The 21,327-nt window shown below is 49.4% G+C and overlaps 2 protein-coding genes across 2 annotated transcripts; both read left to right on the top strand.

The window, feature by feature from the left end:
• The first annotated feature begins 753 nt into the window (after window positions 1-753).
• Window positions 754-11,737, top strand: PARL (presenilin associated rhomboid like). The gene is made up of 10 exons (XM_048955090.1): window positions 754-877; window positions 955-1,153; window positions 1,214-1,354; window positions 3,076-3,124; window positions 5,001-5,096; window positions 6,271-6,420; window positions 6,831-6,901; window positions 8,037-8,138; window positions 9,675-9,772; window positions 11,458-11,737. Exons 1-10 carry the CDS (start codon window positions 831-833, stop codon window positions 11,570-11,572), a joined length of 1,068 nt encoding a protein of 355 aa, XP_048811047.1. The 5' UTR covers window positions 754-830; the 3' UTR covers window positions 11,573-11,737.
• A 1,788-nt stretch (window positions 11,738-13,525) lies between these two features.
• MAP6D1 (MAP6 domain containing 1) lies at window positions 13,526-19,374 on the top strand. Its single transcript, XM_048955091.1, has 3 exons — window positions 13,526-13,950; window positions 15,959-16,076; window positions 17,899-19,374. Exons 1-3 carry the CDS (start codon window positions 13,526-13,528, stop codon window positions 17,977-17,979), a joined length of 624 nt encoding a protein of 207 aa, XP_048811048.1. The 3' UTR covers window positions 17,980-19,374.
• Window positions 19,375-21,327: the final 1,953 nt, after the last annotated feature.

Here is a 21,327-nt window from a genome sequence, read left to right as displayed (position 1 = left end):
CCTCAACAGTAAAAGGCACATGGGGGCCCAAACTAGGCGACATTTCAATTCAATTCATAGGATGGCTTGGGCTGGAAGGGACCCCAAGGATCACAGAATCACAGAATGGCCAGGGTTGGAAGGGACCTCAAGGATCATGAACCTCCAATCCCCTGCCACATGCAGGGCCACCAACCTCCCCATTTCATACCAGGCCAGGCTGCCCAGGGCCCCATCCAACCTGGCCTTGAACACCTCCAGGGATGGACGGGGCATCCACAGCCTCTCTGGGCAGCTGTTCCAGCACCTCACCACTCTCTCTGTAAAGAACTTCCCTCTGACATCCAACCTCAATCTTCCCTCCCTCAACTTAGAACCATTTCCCCTCGTCCTGCAGTTATTTGCCCTTTCAAAGAGTTGATTCCCCTCCTGTCTGCAGGCTCCGTTTAGGTACTGAAATGCTGCAATGAGGTCACCCTGCAGCCTTCTTTTCTCCAGGCTGAACAAGCCCAGCTCCCTCAGCTTGCCTTCGTAGGGGAGGAGCTCCAGTTCCCTGACTACGCTCCTGATAAGATCTCTGGGGAAAAAAGAGGAAAAAAGTAATAAAATACTCTGAATTCCAAAGCTAAAACAAACTTTAAATTAAAAAAAATATTTTGGTTTTGTTAGAAAAACGGAGCGCTGACATCACGTGCACAGCTCGCACCGCCCGGGCACGCCGGGAGGGGCCGCCGCACCCAACATGGCGGCCGGGGCCGACCTTCCCAATGTGGCTGCGGGCACGACCGGCACCACGCCCCCAAGATAGCGGCGGCCGCCCCGGAAGCGCTCGGCGCGGGGAGGCGCCCAACATGGCGTGGCGGTGCTGGGCCCGCGCCTGGGACCCGCGGGCGCATAGGTACTGCCGGGTGGGGCGGGCGGCGGATGCAGCGGCGGTGCGTTGCGGTGAGGTGACCGTCCGCTCTTTCCCCGCAGGCTGACGGTGCTACTGGAGCAGCGGCGGGGCTTCCGGCGGGCGCGGCCGCGGAGCGAGGAGCCCCAGACCCCCGCCGGCAGTGCCGAGACGCGGCCCGCCCCGCCGCCGCCCCGCCGCAGCCTGTACCCGCCGCCGCCCGTCCGCGGGGGCCGCCCCTCTCCGCGCCGCCTGGTGAAGCCGCTGCTCTTCGCGGTGGGGGTGAGTGGCGGCCGGGGGAGGGCCCGGGCGCGGGGCCTCGCTTGCTGACCGTTGGCACAGTTCACAGGCACGGCCTTCGGCGCGGCGGCCATCTGGCAGTACGAGGCGCTCAAGTCCCGGGTCCAGAGCTACTTCGAGGAGGCGCGGGCCGACTGGCTGGATAGGATTCGGCCGCAGAAGAGGGGAAGCTTCAGGAAACAGGTGCGGGGCCGCGGGGTGGAGCCGGCGAAGGGAGAAGAGCGCCACGGTAGTGGCTTGTAAATATCTAACGTAGGTACATTCTGCTTCTCCGGCGCTGGAAAAACTGTAACAACTGCCATTCCTAAGCATTCCAGACGTCGGCTCCCAAAGATGATAGAGCTGGCTCACGTTCTGAATCTCGAGCATGAGTCGTTTAATTTCTGGCTTCTGAATTGCATTGCTATTTTTAATTTTTAATTTTAATTCTACTCTACAAATATGAGGATTCAGGAGGCATTTGTAAGGAAAGCTTACTCTTCCACATGCATCACTTTAGAATTGGGCTGTAAACAGCAGCATAAGCAGTGCAGTACTCGTGCAGTTAGTTGGCATCCCAAAAGGTACCAGCCCCTTTCATTTTCAGTTAAGTGCATTTAAATCTAAAATAACACCAGTATGTGCTGAGGTCCCTGCTGTGGCTGGTGGCAGCCCACGCCTGCTCAGTCTTCTTTCCCTGGGAGGCAGGGCTGTGTGCACTGGAGCAGCACAGGATCCCGGAATGCGTTTGGCAGTGCCAGTTTTGCCACGGTGTGCATTGTGGTGCACAGTGAAAAGCACCCAATGGGCACGAACTGCTCAGCGCATACACCTTTGTCTTAAATCATTTCAGCTTTATACTTTTGTTTTCCTTCAAAACCTGGGGAGGAAGACCTGCTGGTTAGCTTTCTAGAAGTAAAACAAAACTACCCTATTCATAGGTTTAAATTCCCAACCTCTCTCCTCAGTAGCTGAGTTCCACTTTCAAAGTTTTTTGTTCTCCCATTAGATTCCGAGTGCATTCTACTTCTAGTATTATAACAAAGTGATGTTACTGTAGTGTCTTCATACCAGAGGAGTTGGTTGGATGCACCGGTATCATCTGTGTCCTGGGCCAGAGCATTAAGCCAAAACCACAATGCTGTAACGCTGGTATCAGATAGAAAATAGCTTAATAGTAGTATTACACCTGCTTCCCAGCCTATAACTGATTTATCTGACTATGTGCTCATTAATACGGCTGGAAAGTCATTGAGCAGTCAATTAAATATTTGTCCAAAGCCATTCTTAAAGCTCACAAAGGGAAAAGGGGATGGAATTTATGTGTGGGCTGAGTGAGCTCAAAATAAACTTTTTCAGGGGTTTTAAACTTGAAGGAGGGCTGGGTGAGCTGGACACAAGAGGGAATGGTGTCCACATCTTGTGAGCCACCTCTGCAAAAGTGACCGTGGCACAAAAGTGGAATCTCTGAAAGGTGGGTGGTGTGTTGTTAGCGTTGGAGTGAGGCTTAGGGCTGGATTTATGCTAACTTTGGCTCATCTGCTAATGTAAGCATTATGGACTAGATCCTTCTTCAGTACAAGCAGAGGTAACCTGTGGAGTTGTACAAAGTGATATTACCCTGTTCTCTTTTTTGAAGAAATTCTTGATCTGCCTGTAGATTTGTCAGGAAGGAGGGTAGATAACCACAGATCTGTCAGGAAGGAGGGTAGGTAACCACAGATCTGTCAGGAAGGAGGGTAGATAACCACACTTTAGTAAGGAAATGCCGACTTAAATAGCCGAACCAGTAAGAAGTACAGAAATCTGCAACTGATTTACTAGACAACTTTCAAACATATACCTTCCATTCATAATCTCCTGTGACTGTTTTTGAAATTGCAAATGCTCTGCAGCAGCACTGATAAATACCAATTCTGTTTCAGGTTAACAGCTGGTGGAATAACCTGACTGAGGGTCAGCGGACTGTGACAGGTTTGTGTTAGCTTACAAGTATTAGACATTGACAGGAAGAGAAATATGGCAAACAGGTACAGTATGTTGAAACAGATGGCTTTCTTACTGCATTTATGTTGTTAGGCACCAAGCATGTGTGAACATGCACTATTTCTGCTACACTTCCTTCTCACAAAGTATTTTGTGTGCATAAAAATATTGCATCTCTGTAAGTAAATTATGAAAGTTAGCTAAAATCCTCCCCCGTAACGTTTCTCTGAGGAGCTGTGAGAAACAGCAAATACTTTTAAAGGGAGTATGAGCTAATTCTGTGCTTTTCTCTTTCTTTGTGCAATTCTGTAAGAGTTATCTTGAATATTAGGTAGACATGAGATGCCCTAAACTGTGGGGCTTTCTCATCCAGCTAAAGCTGACTGGAGTTACCTAGCCTGTTAACATGACTGTTTGCCACCACAAGGAGGAATACTGTGTATTTGTTTTATTATTTCACCAACAGATGGATGTGATAATTCTGTGGTAATTTTTTGCTGTTTTACAGACGTAGCATTGCAAACAAGCAGCACTATGCGGTGTTCCTCCCTTTGGTTGGGACGTGGTTTTGACTGGTTAGGTTAACATTACCCAAAATCCCCAAAGCAGAGGTAATGTTTGGGGAGAAATTGATGCAAATAAAATAGCTGAACAATATCCAGTGTTAGATAGCTTACAGTTTGTGTTAAAAGGCTGCTAGCAATAACTTTTATGTAACACTATGCTGTGTCGTTTACTTACCTACATTATAGAGTACTTTTCATTATTCTTCAATAAGCATGCCAGGAGATGACTCAGATGGAAGTATGATATTGTGTCTGGGGAGCAAAGACTCATTCTGCATTCTAGATCATCTCTCATCACTTAGATAATCTAACATGCTAAGTTCTAGCTGGTCAGCCATTTGGGTATTTGCTGTAGCAAGGTAGGCTTTCTTACTAGAGGAAACACTTTCCTTGTGTGTCGCATCAGGGTGTTACAGAACTGTCAACAATTTCAGAACAGTAAAGCCAGTGTGCTTCAATAGTAATAAAGAAAGCATTCCAAACAAGAAACAATCAATTTGCTTCATTACTGTTTTTAAGCATTCATGTTCTTAAATAAGATCACAGTAAACATCTGTGAGGTAAAAAGCTGTGCATTTGCTATTATTGCTAGATTAATGAGTGAAATGAGTATAACAGCAAAGGAACTAGTGCAGATGGAATGGTGTTTCAGAGGCAAATGAAAGGTGCTCACCTGTCTTTGAACATCTAGGCTCAGAGGAAGGTCTCTACAAGAGAGGAACACCCAATCAGGGGTCTTCCTCCAGTGGCAGTCAGCCCTTCAATGAGGTCTGAGAGAGATGCAGCCAGGCTGCACCCCTTCCTGTCCCACAGCTGCATTGCCTTCAGCTGTGCTGACAGGGCTGACAGGGTCCTTTCCCCAGGTGCTCAATTAGTGGTTCAGGACAGGACTCAGCAGTTGCCATACATTATCAATATGGTTCCTGTAGCCTTCTCTCCATGCATGGTTGAATGCCTCTGTCAGCCTGCTGGTGGTATTTGGGAAGAAGCAGATAGAGAGGCAAGAAACAGCTGGTTCTTCATTCACTGGTTCTACAGTGCAATAGAGGTGTGCTGAGTGTCTTTAGTACAGATTTACTGCATTTGTTAAACTGTATGTTAAAATAAGCAGCTGAAGTTGTGTGTTCTGTTTATAAGGTTTGTAAGTAGAACTTTCTGTATTTCTCACTGCTTTTTCTAAACTCTATAAAGTAAGAAATGATGAGGGGAGAAATGGTTACTACAGGCATACTTTTGATTACAGTATTACAGCATGTTAAATTCATAGTCTGTTTCTGTACTGCTTGTCTTCTTACTAGGTATTATAGCTGCAAATGTCTTCATATTCTGTCTATGGAGGCTGCCCGGTATGCGACGGATTATGTTTACATATTTCACCTCAGATCCATCTTCCAGTAAGTAAACACTAATTTGAGTGACTTTTCTGTATTGGTGTGTATCAGGGCCTTTGAACATCCCTATAAAGCTTGGGATGATGCTGTGCTTGCTGGTGATGAAGCTGCAAGTGAGCCCAGTTGTGCCCAAGCATCGTGTTGTCTAGATTGATCTGATTTTGTATTTTAGTCAAAAATAAACCCCAGCATTGGTGCTTTTCTAAGTATTGTAGTGTCAGTATGGTTGTCTGATGTCTGGCCTTCTGCATTCAGTGGGCTGAAGTTCTTGCCTTTCTAAAGGTGAAGAGACGCTGAAGTTAGTGACACCAAGCCCTACTGCTTCCCTGCACAGAATGCTGATATCCCAGTGTTCATACAGACCTTAGTCTGTATGTTATGTACAGTCTCCTCATTTCAAAGCTGGGCTTTGGATCACAAAAACAACCAGCCACATAAAACTGAACAAATACCCTCAGCTTCCACTTCGTGTGAAGTGTTTTGAGCTCAGGAAAAGAAGCTACCAGTATTAAATAACACAACGATGAGCTTTCTTTTCCACTGTAGAGAAAAGCATTGAAAGGATAAATCAGATATGCATTGGGAAAGTAGCTTCTGCTGTCCTCTTAATTTTTACTGAGGTAGAAACTCTGATTTCCCTGCATAGCCTCTAGCATCAAAGACAGCTTTAATCCAGATCAGTCACTCCAAACACTCCATTTGAAACGGTGTTGATCTTTAAACCTGCTGTTCAACCTTTTTATGTTTTCAAGGCTATTGTTGCAGTGAGGAGAGCTGGTACTTCTAATGAATCAATTTCCCTAGCAAAATAATTTCATATAGAAGTTCATCTGGAGATGCTAATAATCTTTCACTATTATCTGTGTATATATAATTCTTTCCAAAGCACGCAAAAAGTGTTTTAAGATTGATTTTTTTAAGTGAAACGTTCCCTAATAGGTACCTAAAGTAGCTGTTGGTACAGCTTGCATATCTCAGGCATATGTTCTGCCTTTCAGAAGGTTTTGGAATTTGAAACTTGTTACATGTGTGGGTTTATTACATAGTTTGTGTTTGAGGATTCAAAGTCAATTAACCTGTAGTGTCGTTTGATAAACTCTTAGTCTGTGTGACATGCATGCTGAAACAAATTGGAACACTGACTTTGTTTTTCATTTATTGTTTTTCTCTTTTGCAGAAGCCCTGTGTTCTCCCATGCTGCTCTCTACGTTTAGCCACTTCTCTCTTTTCCACATGGCAGCAAACATGTATGTTTTATGGAGCTTTTCCAGCAGTGTTGTCTCTCTTCTGGGATGTGAGCAGTTCATTGCAGTGTATCTTTCTGCTGGTAAGGTGAAATACATACATTTGCAACATTTTGATAACATATCTGTGCACGTAAAGTGTGCATGGTTCATAAGTGTGCAGTGACAGATGGCAGCTGTGCAGTGGGAGGCGTTGCTCTGCTGTGACACTGCTTACTTGCTGTCACACAAAAGGGCTGTAAGGAATTGGGCTTCCACTGTTCTACTCTGAGAATACAAGTTTCTCTTTTCTCAATCACGGTTACCAAACCAAAATACTTGTGGTGTGGACTCGTGGGGTTTACCTGGGAAAAGTTGACTGTTTATTCAAGTTCAAAAACAAAACAAAAACCCTACACTACTTTCTTTAGCAAAATTTAAAGAATGTTGTTGAGCTTTCTGATCCTTGTCAGTGCTGGTGGTGTTGTTTCTAATGGGCCCTTTTCCTTTCTAGGGGTTATCTCCACTTTTGTCAGTTATGTTGCTAAAATGGCTACGGGGAAGTTTGAACCATCCCTTGGAGCTGTGAGTATCTCAGAATGTAGGAGACCTTATGTATGTGAAGCTGTGTGGCCTGTTATATTCTTTAATCTGCTTAAAAGAATATATTCTGGATCATGAAAACTAACTGGGAAGGGTTACCAAAGCCCAGGTAACCAGGTGGGAGCTTGGATATTCTTCAGTTATTTAAACTCTCTTGCAGTGACAGCCCAGAGCTAACAGCAATCATAGCGGACTGTAAATGAGCACCTGACAGCAGGTCTTGGCACTGAGCTGTTCAGTTCTGTAACTTGTGTTATTACACAGTTGTGTGTCATGATCTTCTCTAATTGAAAAACACTTGTGAAAGAGATCATGCATTCAGATGGCACGTGCTGCTGGTGCAACCCCTAGGGAGCACAGTGCAGAAAGAGCAGCCCTCTGGGCAGAAGTCCCACTGTTTGGAAGGTATGAGGTGGGCTGAGGAGGTGATGTGGTTGTCTGTTCTGTGCAAGTATTTTCAGTAGTGCAGTGTTTTAAAACACCTAACAAACTGTGATGTTGAAGTCAGCGTGGCCTTTGTGAGTTTTACACACTTCTCCACTTATTTTCCTAAATTTTGAAAAACATAGAAGTTGGGTTCTTGCTTTCAATGGGAAGGAATAATTTAATGAGCAGTTTCTAAGTTAGAATTTTTGTTAGTGCTGTGTGTTTTCCCTTTATCTTATGAATAAATTGTGTCTGCAACAATTTCTATTAGATTTATTAATCTGAGCTTACTGAAATTGCAACACTGCATCAGTTTGTGGTATTCACATCTTTTGCTTTGAACATTTCCATGGATACAAAAGCCTGCAGTCGGTTTAGTACAGACCAGAGACTTGTTTCATTGACAAAAGATTTCTTGTTCCTGTCCCTCTGTTACTTTCCCTGCTTTGTTTTCCATTATCTAAGATGTCTGTGATTAATGTGTGCATACAGATTGCTAGAGTTTCCTGCTGAAAGCACAGTAATGTTGGTTGTCTTTAAATAGTCTTCTGGTTCTCAGATTTTCTGTGGTACTATGTGGTGTAGCATTTAGAAAAACTAAAACCAAAAGGAAAAAGATTCAGGTGCAGAATTCTTTCTTTCCCACATGTCACATCTCAGCTTACTCCCATGTGTTTTAATGTATTTTCAGTCAGGAGCCATCATGACTGTCCTTGCAGCTGTCTGTACGAAGATGCCAGAAGCAAAATTAGCCATCATATTTCTTCCCATGTTCACGTTTACAGCAGGAAACGTAAGTACCTTTGAACCTCAAAGAAAAATGTTTTTCCTCTAACTGCCCTTCACCTCAGAGCATCTTCATTCACGTCTCTGAGGTGTTAAATTGGCTTTGAAAAAGGCTACAAACTCATGGAAGTCCTGGGGGCTGGTGCTGACTGAATGCAGCCTAGCAGTCTCATGCACACGTGTGCAGTCATCTCAGTTATCCTAGGCTCCATCCTGCATGGATTTATTTGAAGTCAGATACTCAGAGGTGAGGGAAGCTAGGAAGGACTCAGGTGAATCTGCTGGGGGAATGTGTGCACACTGTTCTGATGTCTTTCTGGTGGGTGGTACTTTGTGTGGCAGCACTTGTTAACAGAGTTACTCTTGTTAACAAGGTGAACTTAAACCTAATATCTAGACTCTGTTTTTGGAGAAAAATTCTTCAAGAACTGGGAAGGCAGATTTTCACTTCAAGGGCAGTAACACTCCTAGTCTAGGAACGCCTGCCTCCTGGTTTGGACACTTCCCATTGATACTTAAAAGAACACCTTTGGGATTAGAAATTAACTGCTGGGGCTTTCCTTCAGTGAAGGATCTTCTTTAACTGCTTTTAGACACAGCCACTGCACCATTTAGGAAAAGGTTTTTGTGTCTGTTTGACTTGCTTGAATCACAGAATGGTGGAATAATTTGAGTTGGAAGGGACCTTTAAAGGCCATCTAGTCCAACTGCCCTGCAGTGAGCAGGGAGAATAAGTTAATCCTCTTTAGTCCACTACTTACAGTTGTTTTCTTATGTTACTTAGAGCAGTTAAGCTTTGTCATTTCAAGATTTGTGGTTGTAATATTTTGCTGAACTCTGTCAGCTGTGTTTGTGTGATAAATGTAGCCTGTGTGTTTTTCTTGCGCTTCTGTTTGGGTGGATGTGGGCTGCTTTGGTTTTGTTTTTTTGCATGCTAGCCTTTAATTGCATCTTTCCTGAAAAAGATCACCAGGGTAGAAATGCTGGCAGAGGCACAGCCAGCACTGCCATGAGGAAGTTCACATTACAGCAGTAACACAAGAACAGCACCAGCTGGAATGGTGCAACCCACAGGGCATTTTCAGCCTTTACTAAGAACTCCTACCCTTCAATTTCTAAATGTTAAGTGTTCCTGTAGCCTAACTCATGTATATTGTAACAGGCTTTTAAAATAACAAAGCTGATACAGCAACACAGCTGCTATTCTAACTTGTCACATGTCATCAAGGAGAGAGATTCTAATTAAAGAACACATTGTCCTAACATTCATTTTCTTCCTGCTGGTCTCCTGTAATGAGCCATTATCTGGGAAGCCCATGTTCCTCCTCAGCATTACTCCTCACCTCCTCATGACTGTATTTGAAAAGCACAGTACAGCCAGCAGCTTACATCCATTCACAAAACACATTTTTACAGCAATTGCTTTGATATGAAGGTTATGGGGTGCTTTTTAATCCAGATCTTTAGTCTCTGCTAGAATATTTACAGTGGCCATTACATATTGTGTCTGATCCTGTCTGTTCCATGTTCTCTTCTTTTGCAGGCTTTAAAAGCCATCATTGCATTTGACACTGCAGGGCTTGCTCTGGGCTGGAGATTTTTTGACCATGCAGCACATCTCGGGGGAGCTCTGTTTGGAATGTAAGTGTCACATTTAAATCCCTCCTAGGCAGATTTTCACCCCCCCCCCATACACACACATATACCTTACCTCTGAAGTTTGGGGATTGTTCTTATTTATTTGTTTTCGTATGAATAGCACTGAAGAGGAGTCAGTGTTATTCTTAGAATGTCTTAAAATTGTGTGGAAAAGTACAGTTATCAGATCTTAGAGCTGAAGGAAGTTGAGCTGGGCTGTCCTTGGTTGGATGTCTGACTGTCCTGTCGCTGTAAGCTGGGCTGGCTTTCTCTGTCCTCTCCAGCACACTGAAGAGTCACAGGGCAGAACAGATTCTCACAAAACATGGTATAACAAATTAAAATGCTTCTGGAGTTGAACAGTTGAGAAAATTCTTGTGTCTGAAATGTTTATTTCTGATTACCAGTTTAGAGTTGAATGAGTATGAACTGAGGCCACATTCTTCAAGCAGCCCCTAATGCTGTGTTTCAGTGTTGCTGCTTTTGTATTGTAGCCTAATTGTGAAGAACTACTAGAAATGAGTTTGTAGCAAACAGCTCTGCATTGTTCATGTTTGAACCACATGAGCTAATGAGTTTTGCACTCACTGTTGTCCTAACTTGCACACACATTGCTAGGAGTGTTTTTAAACACAGGCTAAAAGCCTACCTGATGTCTGACTAGACGAGATAAAGAATGAGTTGACAGCTTGTTGTGGAAGTGTGTCCAGTGGGTTTATTCTGCAGCATTCCCTAGGTTTCCAGGGAACCTGGGCTCCTGTGGTAGTGTGTAGAACACTGTTCCTTCCACTTTCCCTGAGCTCACAGAGCACAGCAGTTACTAAATGTTTGTTCTCACAGTTCCTGAAAGCTGCAGTCTGGTTGGAGGGTGCTTAGTTTGGTCTCCAGGCAGGTTTGCCTTTGCTGCTGCTTGGCAGGAAGTTTCACTCTGCACAGCCAGCTTTCCTTTCCTTCTCAGTTTCTCATAGTAATACAGATTCACTTCTTGTGGCTGTCCAACCTTTTGGCTTGCCTGGGTGGCACTGAGTGAAGAGCATCTGCCTTGGGCTGCATTTAAGTAGGTCACTCCAAAAGTAATGCTTCCTCCCCGTGGAAACTACAACAGATACAAAGCTCAGTAATGCTATTTGATGGAGCAAAACAGTACTTTTCATATTCCTCTCTGGTAAGGGCAGGTCTTAGAAGAGTCTGGTAAAGAGATGTGATCACATTTTTCTTTGAGATGAATATCTGTTGCAGCTCTGTACGTTGCATTTGAAAATTTGCAGGTAATGTATTTATGACAGCTAAACATGCAGTCACAAATACACCAACAATTCAATGCTTTTTTCAGAGCTGCACTCAAGTTTTACAAGCACCTTTCCTTCTCTCTCATGTATACATTTTATTCAGTGATTATTTCGTTACGTTGCTCCATCTCTCCCCCACACTATCCTCTATAACCTCCCTTGTGTAATCACTTGTACAAAACCACATCAGTATCAGTGTGAGTGTAAATCAACCCAGAGCACTCCAGCAGGAGTTGGAAGGACAAGCGGCTTAGCTAACATTGCCACCTTCCAAAAATGCTACTTCTGCCTTGGTTTATCTTGTCTGCTCTTGCAAGCAGTTGTTTGCCTTTACCAGCAGGTCTGTTCCTCGGCTGCAGAGAAGTTGCAATTAGTTCTGACTGGCATTTTCTCTCCCAGGTGGTATGTGACTTATGGCCATGAGCTCATATGGAAGAACAGAGAGCCGCTGGTGAAAGCCTGGCATGAAATGAGGACAAGGAATGCAGGAAAAGGAGGTGGAAGATCTAACTGACCCTAATCCCACCGTGCAGCTGCCGGAGGGTTTTTTTGCTACTCCACATTAGAAACCTCAGCTTCTTAGAGGCCTGACATTAACTTCAGTTATAGAAATGCCTATCATTAGAAAAGAAACTCTGACAAAGGTGGAACAATAAAGTTTTTTAGCCTATTTCTCTGAGCCAGCAGTCTGTCTTACTTTTTTTTAAGGAGCAATGAAAAAACTGTCCAGTAAAGTGGCTGAAAGTTCTGCCAAAAAGACTTTTGATGTTTGTGCAGTTGGTGAGTACTCGGGAAGATAAATGTTTGCATATCTGAGGGATCTTCCTAACAGATCATCCCCTGGTGCCCATTGCTGGCTGTGTGGGTTCAACTCGGCGTGGCAGGACTCGGAGTAAGGCTAAGTGCTGAACTTCCATGGCCTTTATTGCTGAAATATTGCCTGCTGGGGGAGAAAAGCCACGGTCTCCTCTGGGCTGAACCTGAAGTTGTTGAAGCCATGCTGAATGGTTCGTACAGGTAGCCAAGGCCTTCGTGCTGGTTTATTCCTCAACTCACTCAGCTCGTCTTAATTTGTCTGCTTCCAAGATGCTGCTGTATATTGTTAGACTTTACTGACAAAGAATCTTTCGTCTCGTTCATAATTGCGTACAGGGGAAAAATGACTTACAGTAGGGTTTTAGGTATTTCACCATGAGCTTTTGCTGCACTGCTTTTTCTCTGTTTTAAGTCTTGCTTGTTTCCTGTAAAAACTTTGGAGGAGTAATATTTGATTCAGAATCTGGTGCTAAGCTTCAGCAAAAATGGATGAGCACAAGATCAGTACTGCTATAAGCAGAAGCAACTGCCTGAGGAGAATGGTTTGTGGGCAGTGTTCCCCAAATACAAATGAAAGCAAAAATGGATTTGGGGTATGTTAGCGAGGGGCAAAAGCCCGCTTGGATAAGAGCAGGTGGGGGCTGAGCTTTCCCCAGGCTGCACCATCCTTCCGGGTGTGCTGACCTACTGCAGCATCTCCAACTGAAAACCACTGCATCTTTTTGTACGTTAGAATGCTCTTGTGTGGATAAACACTGCTAAACAGCAGAGGGTGAGCTCTGATCCTTTGCTTCTCCTGTCTACCTCCCTGTGGCACTGAGCACGCTGCTTTGCAGGGCTGTGAGCTGGCGCAGCTCGACGCTCAGCGCCGGCAGCAGCAGATGGCAGCGGGCGGGCGGTGCGGGAGGGCGATGCCGCCGTTCCCCTTTTAGAGGCCGTTCAGCGTCTGAGTTTGCAGCGCTTGTGGTGCAGGAGCGCGTAGAGCTTGCGGGACGCTACAAAAGCGCTCCTACTGCCGAGCAGCGAGTTCGGTGTCATTTTGCACCTGAGCCTTTACGCGGCGTTGTCCGCCAGAGCCTGGCAGCCTTCTCTGCTCCGCAGCTGACAGACTGCGAGGGGAAGGTGGGTGCTGGAGAGCGCGGTGGGGCAGCCCGGCACGGGATAGCGGGGCACGGGAACGGGGCAGTAAGCAGCGGGCGGGCGGGAGGGGAGCGGCCCACGGTGCGGGGAAGGGTTTCTTCCCCTATCTTCAAAGAGCTCGTTGTTGCGATGAGAAGCGCAACGCGGTAATCGCGCAGCTGCTCGGCAGAGACAGCGGGCAGCGTTTGTGCGGGGGGAAAAACAACAGCATCGAGTCACGGCTCAGCGTGAAAAGCCGCAATTGTTCGCCTTCCGCGCAGCGCAGGCAGGCTGCGAGGCGGCGCGGTGCCCGGGCAGCTCCGCGCGGGGCGGGAAGGAGAGCTGGGCATTGGCGCGTCCCGCCGCACCGCCCGCCCCTCCCGGCCGTCCCGCCGCGGCCCCGGGCTCCGCTCAAACCCCCCCCCCCTCCCGGACCGGCACCCCCCGGGGTCACGTGTGCGGCCGCGATCCCCGGCGCGGGGGCGGCGGAGCGGGGAGGGGGCGGCAGGAGGAGGGGCGGCCGCGGGCGGCCATGGCCTGGCCGTGCATCAGCCGCGTGTGCTGCCTGGCGCGCTTCTGGAGCCAGCTGGACAGGTCGGACCTGGCCGTGCCGCTCACCATCCGCAACTACTCGGACATCGAGGAGCACGAGGACGCGCCCGCCCCGCCGTCGCCGCCGCCGCCGCCGCGCCCGCCCGCCGCCGCCCCCCGCCCGCGGCCCGGCCCCGCGCGCGGCTCCCCGCCGGAGCCCTTCGCGGCCGAGACGCAGTACCGCCGGGACTTCCGCGCCTGGCCCCTCCCGCGCCGCGCCGCCCGCCCCTGGGTCAGCGCCGGCAGCGGTGGCCACCGAGCGACAGCGCCTCCGCCCGCTCCGACCCGCGCCGTCCGCGCCCTGCCCGGCATCGGCCGCCCGGAGCGGCGCCCGCGGGCGGACGGCGGCCCCACCACGTCCTACAGGTACCGGCGCCGCGGGGGCGGCGGGGCGGAGCGCGGGCACTGCGGGCGGGCACCGCGCCGGGGAAGCGGCCGCGGCGGAGCCCTCGGAGCCCAGGGCGGCCTCTCCGCGGCGGTCGGGCCGGGGCCGCGCCGTGCTCTCGGACGAGCGCGGGGAGAAACCGCTCCGCACCGCCCGTAGGTCGTTGGTGTTGGTTGGCTGCGGTGGCGGCCGGGCTCGGCCGGGTCCCCACGTCGTGGCGGAGGCGGGATCTGCGGGACGGGAAAGCTCTGGTGGGGCGCGCGGGTACGGCGGTGAAGCCCTGTGCCGTTCGGGCTGCGTCGGTGAGACTTCGCTCTGCGAGTCCTGCCGCAGCTGGTCCTGCGCTCACTGTCCGGAACGGGAGGAAGCTGAGCTGCAAACAGACCTGTGTGTTTCCCTTATGCGATGCGGTCATCGGGCTGACCCGTCGCACCCATCGTGCTGACCCACCAGGCTTACAGGGCATTTAGCAGTAGGCAGACACCCTGATAACCGTTCTTGGGACTTTTGTGGGAGTCTTCCCAGAGCCAAAAGAGAGGTAAAGGTGGATATTTTTAATTATGAACGAGCAAATCTGCCTGAAGGATGGAAGGACAGTGTGGCAGCCTGCTCTCCAGAGCATTCCCCACGTCCCCAGCTTTTCGCATGGAGCTGTACAGGCTCAAAATGAGTCAGTGCTCTGCAAGGGGAGCTGGGGCACACAGGATAGGCAGAGGGATGGGGCTGCACAGTGCGGTGCACTCCTACTGTGAAGAACTGTGGGCACCCCTGCAGAGGTTCATCCCTCATCCAGCAAGGTATTGAAACACACTTATCCCGAATAGCGGAAGTCAAGCTCTTCTAACCAAGGCTCGGTGTTCTCTTTACGCCCTTAAGTATCTTGCTGCCTGGGAAGGTTAGTCCTGCAGACCCTGGCCTGCCATGCTGTCTGGGGAGTGCAGGGGCTGGGCTGGGGGCTGGGCTGACTGCACACTGCAGGGCTCAGTCAGGGGAGCGAGGCAGAGCCATGTGAGGACAGCGTGCAGTGGGGAGAAGCTGTGCCAGCATGGGCTGCTGCATTAAGTGAGGAGGAACCCAAACCTACAATAGAGGAAAAAGGGAAGGAAGGGAAGATGGGAGAACCACCTCCCTGAGCCACCTTTTCCTGAGGCATGAGCAGCTCCCAGCACTGCCTGACATCACTATGGCGATGGCTGAGACAGAAGCGGCCACATCTTCAGCTTTCTTCCTCCTCACTCCCACATGCGTGTCGTACCCTCCGGCTCCATCTCTCCCACCCCCTCTCTTCCTTTCCTGCTCCCATCCCAGCTCATTGCCCTGCTGGCAGGGATCCCAGGCTGCACACCCAGCTTTGAGTCTGAAGGGGGAAAAGGTGAGAAACGTTCAGAGGTGCTGCTGAGCTTTCCCTGGTGTGCCAGCTGTCAGCAGATGAGTGCAGTGGAGGAGGAAAGGCCAGCTCATGGAGCTACCCCTGCTCTGCTAACTGAGCTGTCTTCTCTGTTTCTTAATGAGGAGTGGAGTCACCCTGCTGCTGCTGCACCCCAGGTGTGCTGCCAGGTGCTCCTTGCAGAAAGGCTGTGCTCCCAGGGCACTGCTCAGCCTGCAGAGATGCTAACTTCATCTTCTACAGTAATTTAGTTGATTTGCTGATCTGTCTCCAGGTGAGGTGCACCCTGGGGCTGCACTGCACCGCTATGAATCAGCCAAGGGGCAGCACTGTGAGGTTGGAACTGTGCTTAGGAATGAAGCGTAGGCCAGGCAGTGAGCCAGGAGTAACAGAGAAGTCAGGGCAGCCCATCAGCCCCGCGCATCTCTGGGCTTTTTGAGCTTCAGGCCTGTAGGCTCCATTCTTTTATTCCCGGTTTAGATAAGCTCAGCGCTGTGAGCAATATCTAATCTGCCTTCTGGGTTTGCAGCCGCTCTGAGCAGAGGCAATCGGTGAATCTGTTGTGTTTTATGGGCTCTTTTGTCTCGACTGTCTTGTTTCAGGCAAGAGTATCGCCCTTGGACTGGAGCGAAACCATCCAAGCCCATAAAGACAAAGCAAGGCTTCATTATCCCAGATGACCATTTTGTTCAGGAGACAAGTTACAAGGCAGACTATAAGGTAATTAACACGTATTTAATCCCAAAGTCAGTGTGGGTAAAGCCCAAAAATGCACATCAGGAATGTCTCATCTGTTACGGGAGCGAGGTGTGCAGAATAAAGCTGTGTCCCACTGCTGGCTGCCCAGCCCTGGCTTCCAGGGGGGCAGCCTGCAGCCCGCCTGCACCCAGCCTGAGAGCGAGGCGTGCATAAAGCAAATCTTTGCCTTGGCGAACGCGAGGAAGAAATGTTTAATCAGCAGATGGCAAAGTACAGCCTCCGCAGAGGCTGGGTATGTGCAGCGATACCCACTGAAAGTGGGACACTTACCTCAGGCAAAAGAGAGCATTTGCAAACCTCACCCATGCTTCCCCTGTGCTCTGAGCAGCGTGGGCTGAGGGGGGTTGGCAGCAGGGGCTGCAGGGGCACCGCCTGTGGAGGAGCACCTCTGTGCTGTGCTGCAGTGGCATTGTGCAGCAGGCAGCTGTAAGGCAGCCAGCAGGGCTGCCCTGCCATCCCTGCTGGTCACTAACAGAGGACTGGTGGCAGATGTGGAAGCTGGCAGCTGTCCTGGGCAGAGCCACCATGAAATGGCAGTTCTCTGTTCTTGGTGAAGTCAGGAGGGGGGCTGCAAAACATGTTTTAGTGGGAGATACTGTTGGTAGGTGGATGGTGGGAGCAGATGATCATGGAGGTCTTTTCCAACCTCGGTGATTCTGTGATTCTAAAGCATACAGCCCTCCTGTGCTTGCAGCCTACTGACAGGGTCCCAATGAGGGGGTCCCAGAGGAACCCCACAGTCTCTCCCACTTCTTAAAGAAGGGAGAGAGAAAAGTGAAATCTCAGATGGAAACACATGTTACCTAGGGCACTGTGCTACAGGCTGTGTAAAGACCTCACATGCTGCAGCTGGAGATCCCCACAGCATCTAGGGCACAGACAGCTAAGGAGGGGCATACAAAATTGAGTAGGTGACAAGGAACCACCATTTCTAACAGGAGTGAGACAGTGAGACTCCCCTTGGTTTTCACTTGGCCTTTTGGACTTCCCCTCTTGCCTGAAGCCCGTGGCTTTGCTGATCAGGTTGGCTTTGCTGACAAGCTGCCTGCAGGACTTGGAGTGCTGGCTGCCCTGCTGCTGAGTGGAGGACAGGTTGGCTGGGACGCCGCTTCTGCTCCTTAGCACGTCAGATGCATCCCCTGAGGAATGGAAAACAGAGCAGCTCAACAACAACAAACAGATCAATAGCTTTTTCCCCATGGCCTCATCCTTTTTGGCTGGATGGTGCTGTCAGAATCCTCAGCAGTCAGCAGGACTTTCATTCTTTATGGGCAGATGCCCCCAGTCCTGGGCTGAGCGCGCAGCTACGACTGCTCCTGTCTCAAATCCTTTGGGTTCTAATGCAGACACGGAGCACCCGGCTGTCCTTCATTCTTAGTACAACAGGTGCACCCAATAGGGTGAAATTTTGACTCCAGAGACGTGAGAGTTTTGATCACTTTCATTATCTCTGCATGCTTCCGGAGCCAAGGTGCTCATATCTCACAAGGGCTCTTTCAGGTTCGTAGCTGGCACAGCCAGCATTTGGTACAGCTCTGTTTTTGGGCACCCTGGTGGACTTCTCCCGAGGGCTGGTGTCCAGACGTGCTGCTCAGCTCCCTGCCTCCATCCAGCACCAGTGCAGTGGCATCCAGCAGTGCCACACCTGCAGTGGCACAGCACGGTGTTTGCTCAGCGGGGATCTGTGGAGAGGGGGCAGAGGTAGGCAGGATGCTCAGAGCCCCCACACTGTGCGGAAAGCTGCGTCTTACATTGCTCTAATGCTGCTCTCCTCTCATCTCAGCAGATCCCGGAGGTGAAGACCAGGTTCTCCCCCAACCCTTCTGCTGTTTTCCAGGCGCCGTCGCGGATCCTCAACGTGTGACGCAGGGCCTTCCTCGCACCAGGCAGCGGCACAGCGGTGCTTCCGACTGGATGCGTCACTATGCACTTCTCACGGGAGCGCTGGGATCAGAGAACCGATGTCAGCAGGAGCGGCTCCAGCGACTGGGGATGGGCAGCTCTCCTCCTGTGAGTGCACTGACTGCAAAGCGCTCCATTCAGAGCCGGCAAGGCGTGACCCAGTTCCTTAGGGAGCGGGTTCCTTGCCGTGCCAGCCGGCGGCACGCTGGGAGGCTGACAGGGCAGCGCAGCCAGCGAGGCACGCAGCAACCCTCTGCTCTGCTGTGTGCAGCGGGAGGGAGAAGTCACAAACGGGAGCAAGAACTAAAACCAAACCCCAGAGCAGCACGGGGCAGGGAGCGCCTGCCTGACTTCTCAGCTTGTAGAGCTGCCTCCTGCACACATCTCAGCACCAGGCCGCAGCACAAGGAGGGCTGCTCCAAACCCACGGGGTTGCTGGAGCCGGCGGCAGCTCCGCATTGGCTGTGCTGGGGGGCTGTGCATGCAGGGCAGCTGTGTGTGCAGGGCAGTCAACGCACACTGAGCTTCTGGGTGTACAATACTTGTGGGTTGGATGTAAATATTGCACCTGGATTTTACCTAAAGCAGTTTGTGACCCTTTAAGGAAAAGGACGTGCTTCTACTTTTAATAAATGTTAACTCTTTGCATATGCAAGGTAGAAAGTTTTGCCTTGAAATGCCTACGTTTCTGCCTGCCTATTGGTGATGTTAATGTTAGGAGCAACCAAAAGTGAATGTTACTTAGAAACTCTTCTTAAAGAAAAACGTTAGCATAGAATGTGTGACATCCCTCATTGCTAAGATAGGCCATTTTCAGTGGCATTACTCTGAAGCTCATTTTTTAGGTCAGTGCGGATTTAGCTTTTGCTGAGATGGTGGAGGTGTGTTTTAAGAAACCATCCTTTTTAGCCTCTCTTCACCCAGACCCCCATGGTTTTACTGGTTTACATGGTTGCTATCTCAGAGACTCATTGCAGTATGATGAGTCTGCTCCTCATTTCCTGTTTCTACCGATTATTTTGGAGAAAAGGATGCAAAACTTTTCCTTTCTACATTCAAAAGATACCAATACGTTGGCTAAAATGAAAGGCAATGCCTCCGACCAAATGCTGAAAAGGTGCATTAATCTGTGACCACAGGGCTCATTATAGGGATTCTCTCTTCACCTTCCCCCAGCTGAGGCCAATGGCAGACTTAATGAGCTCTGAGGACTCTGCAAACATGCAACTGGTGCTGGTAGCTGATAAGAAGAGTGCTGGAAGCATCAGAGTGTGGATGTTACACAGGATTCATGCAGAAAGCATCTTCTCAGTGCATTAGGTGAGAATCTGGTGTTCCTGGCAGCATTGGACGGGGGGGGAGGGGGGGGGGGGAGGGGGAAGAGGGTGGTGTTGGCCCCAAGCCCTTCTTTTTGGGCCCCAGGATGTACAGCAGTGCTTGCCAAAAACATTTTTCAGGAGGCTCATTTTTCAGGAAATTGCACTCAAAGCATTCAAACTCTGCTAAAGGTTTTGCATGGCACGCGTTTCTAAGAAGAAATGAACCTGCTTGATTAATCTCTTTGTAATGTTTTTAACTGTTTTGTTCAATTTTGGTTCATTTCAATCCTGGACTTTATTATCAGAAAAAGTATTAAAAAAAAAAAAAAAAAAAAAAAAAAAAAGCATTGCCTGTCCTGTCTGTCTTGTTAATTCACCCTATTTCTAAAAACATCAACCTGGTTGTAAACAAACTGAGAATATAATGAGCTTGTATTTTATCAAAGGGATTGGATTTAATTTAATAAATTAAGACGTATTTTGGCTACTGGCTCTTTCCCATTCTTTACACTGTAAGACATGAGCACTCAGCCTCGGCAGGACAGCCTGGCCCTGCATCCCCCCCACCTGCAGCACTTCCATGGCCCTTGGCACCTCCCAGCACCCCTCTCACACTGCTGTTTGCCTTCCCAACTGCTCTGGGTTCATATCCACAACCAGCAGAGTTTTTCAACTGTGAGTTACACTTCAGGCAATGGTTGGTTATCTGATGCATGGAGAGATGTTCTTCAAAAGGGAAGTTTCATGCCTGGAGCTCTGTAACTTATCACCTCTGGACCATGCTTTCTGGTTTCATGCTGCTGTGCAGGGACTGGTACGGTGAGGTCAGAACTCCTGCATGGCTGTGTGCTGGGGTGAAGCTCTGCTATGCCCCGTGCCTCAGCAACACTCATTGCCTGAGCTTGGAAAGGTCACAGCAGCACACTGATGACTGGCCTGTGTGTAACATAAAACAGCTTAGGTTGGAGGACCTCAGACATCATCCAGTTCCATCTCCCACTACTCACCCCAGCTCAGGCTGCACAGGGTCCTACCCAGCCTGGCTTTGAGCTCCTTGAGGTATGGGGCAGCCACAGCTCCGGGCAGCAGTGCCAGCAGCACCTTCCCACTCTGAGTAAAAAATGTCTTCCTAACACCCAACCTAAATTTCCCCTCTTTTAGTTTAAAGCCATCGCCCCTTGTCCTGTCACTATCAGCCTCTGAAAAAAGTCAGTTCCTGGTTATAAGCTCCTTTTAAACAAGAGAAGGCTGCAATGAGGTCTCCCAGTGCCTTCTCCAAGCTGAACAAGCACAGCTCCCTCAGCCCTTCTTCATAGGAGAGGTGCTCCAGCCCTCAGAGCACCTTTGTAGCCCTCCTCTGGTCCCACTCCGCATTTCCCTTTAAAAAGCTGTGCACTTCTCTTTACACAAATTTCCTAGAAGCTGCAAGCTTCCTACCTCTGCCTTATTCATACTGACTTGCCCCTTTTCTGGCCCTCAGAGCACCATACAATGCCAAGGAGCAGCCCGGTGCACGGCAGAAGGCTACAGCTGTTCAGCGCAGAGCTGTGCTCTCAGTGCAGTCAGCACAGCACAGCACCAAGGCAGCACGCAGGGACCCTCTGAGTGCAAAGGACTTCATCTCCTTCGGCAGATGGCCCAGTGTCTCCCAGGCTCGCGTTCCAGCTCAGCCCGATGCTTCCAGGCCCTTGCTAACAGGGAAGGAGCAGAGCAGGACACAGATATGCCCACGGATTGGAGCCAGCTGGCAGCTGTTGGCAGAGGCCCTTCTTGCCAGAAGGGATGGCTAATAAGGGAGCACAGGGAAAGCAGGAGAAGTGTGTGCCAGTGGGTAGAGCTCATCATCATCACCACATTTCCACCACCTCCACAAGGCTGCCCTTTTGCTGCAGATACGCTTATGAACATGAGGGCAGGGCATTACAAAACCCCTTATTCTGTGGGCCTGGAGCAACCTAGTTGGAGTGACAGGTGGCAGTCAGACAAACCCA

Source organism: Lagopus muta, chromosome 9 (genome assembly GCF_023343835.1).
Source record: "Lagopus muta isolate bLagMut1 chromosome 9, bLagMut1 primary, whole genome shotgun sequence".
In the NCBI taxonomy this organism is placed as follows: Eukaryota; Metazoa; Chordata; class Aves; order Galliformes; family Phasianidae; genus Lagopus; species Lagopus muta.
The sequence above is the reverse complement of the archived record's forward strand: the minus strand, read 5'-3'. Positions and strand labels throughout refer to the sequence as shown.

Coding starts and splice junctions, on each gene's coding strand:
- PARL (XM_048955090.1), top strand. CDS start 831: ATGGCGTGGCGGTGCTGGGCCCGCGCCTGGGACCCGCGGGCGCATAG. Junction 1,154..1,213: donor CGCTGCTCTTCGCGGTGGGG/GTGAGTGGCGGC, acceptor CCGTTGGCACAG/TTCACAGGCACGGCCTTCGG. Junction 9,773..11,457: donor GGGGGAGCTCTGTTTGGAAT/GTAAGTGTCACA, acceptor TTTCTCTCCCAG/GTGGTATGTGACTTATGGCC.
- MAP6D1 (XM_048955091.1), top strand. CDS start 13,526: ATGGCCTGGCCGTGCATCAGCCGCGTGTGCTGCCTGGCGCGCTTCTGG. Junction 13,951..15,958: donor GGCCCCACCACGTCCTACAG/GTACCGGCGCCG, acceptor GTCTTGTTTCAG/GCAAGAGTATCGCCCTTGGA. Junction 16,077..17,898: donor GTTACAAGGCAGACTATAAG/GTAATTAACACG, acceptor CTCTCATCTCAG/CAGATCCCGGAGGTGAAGAC.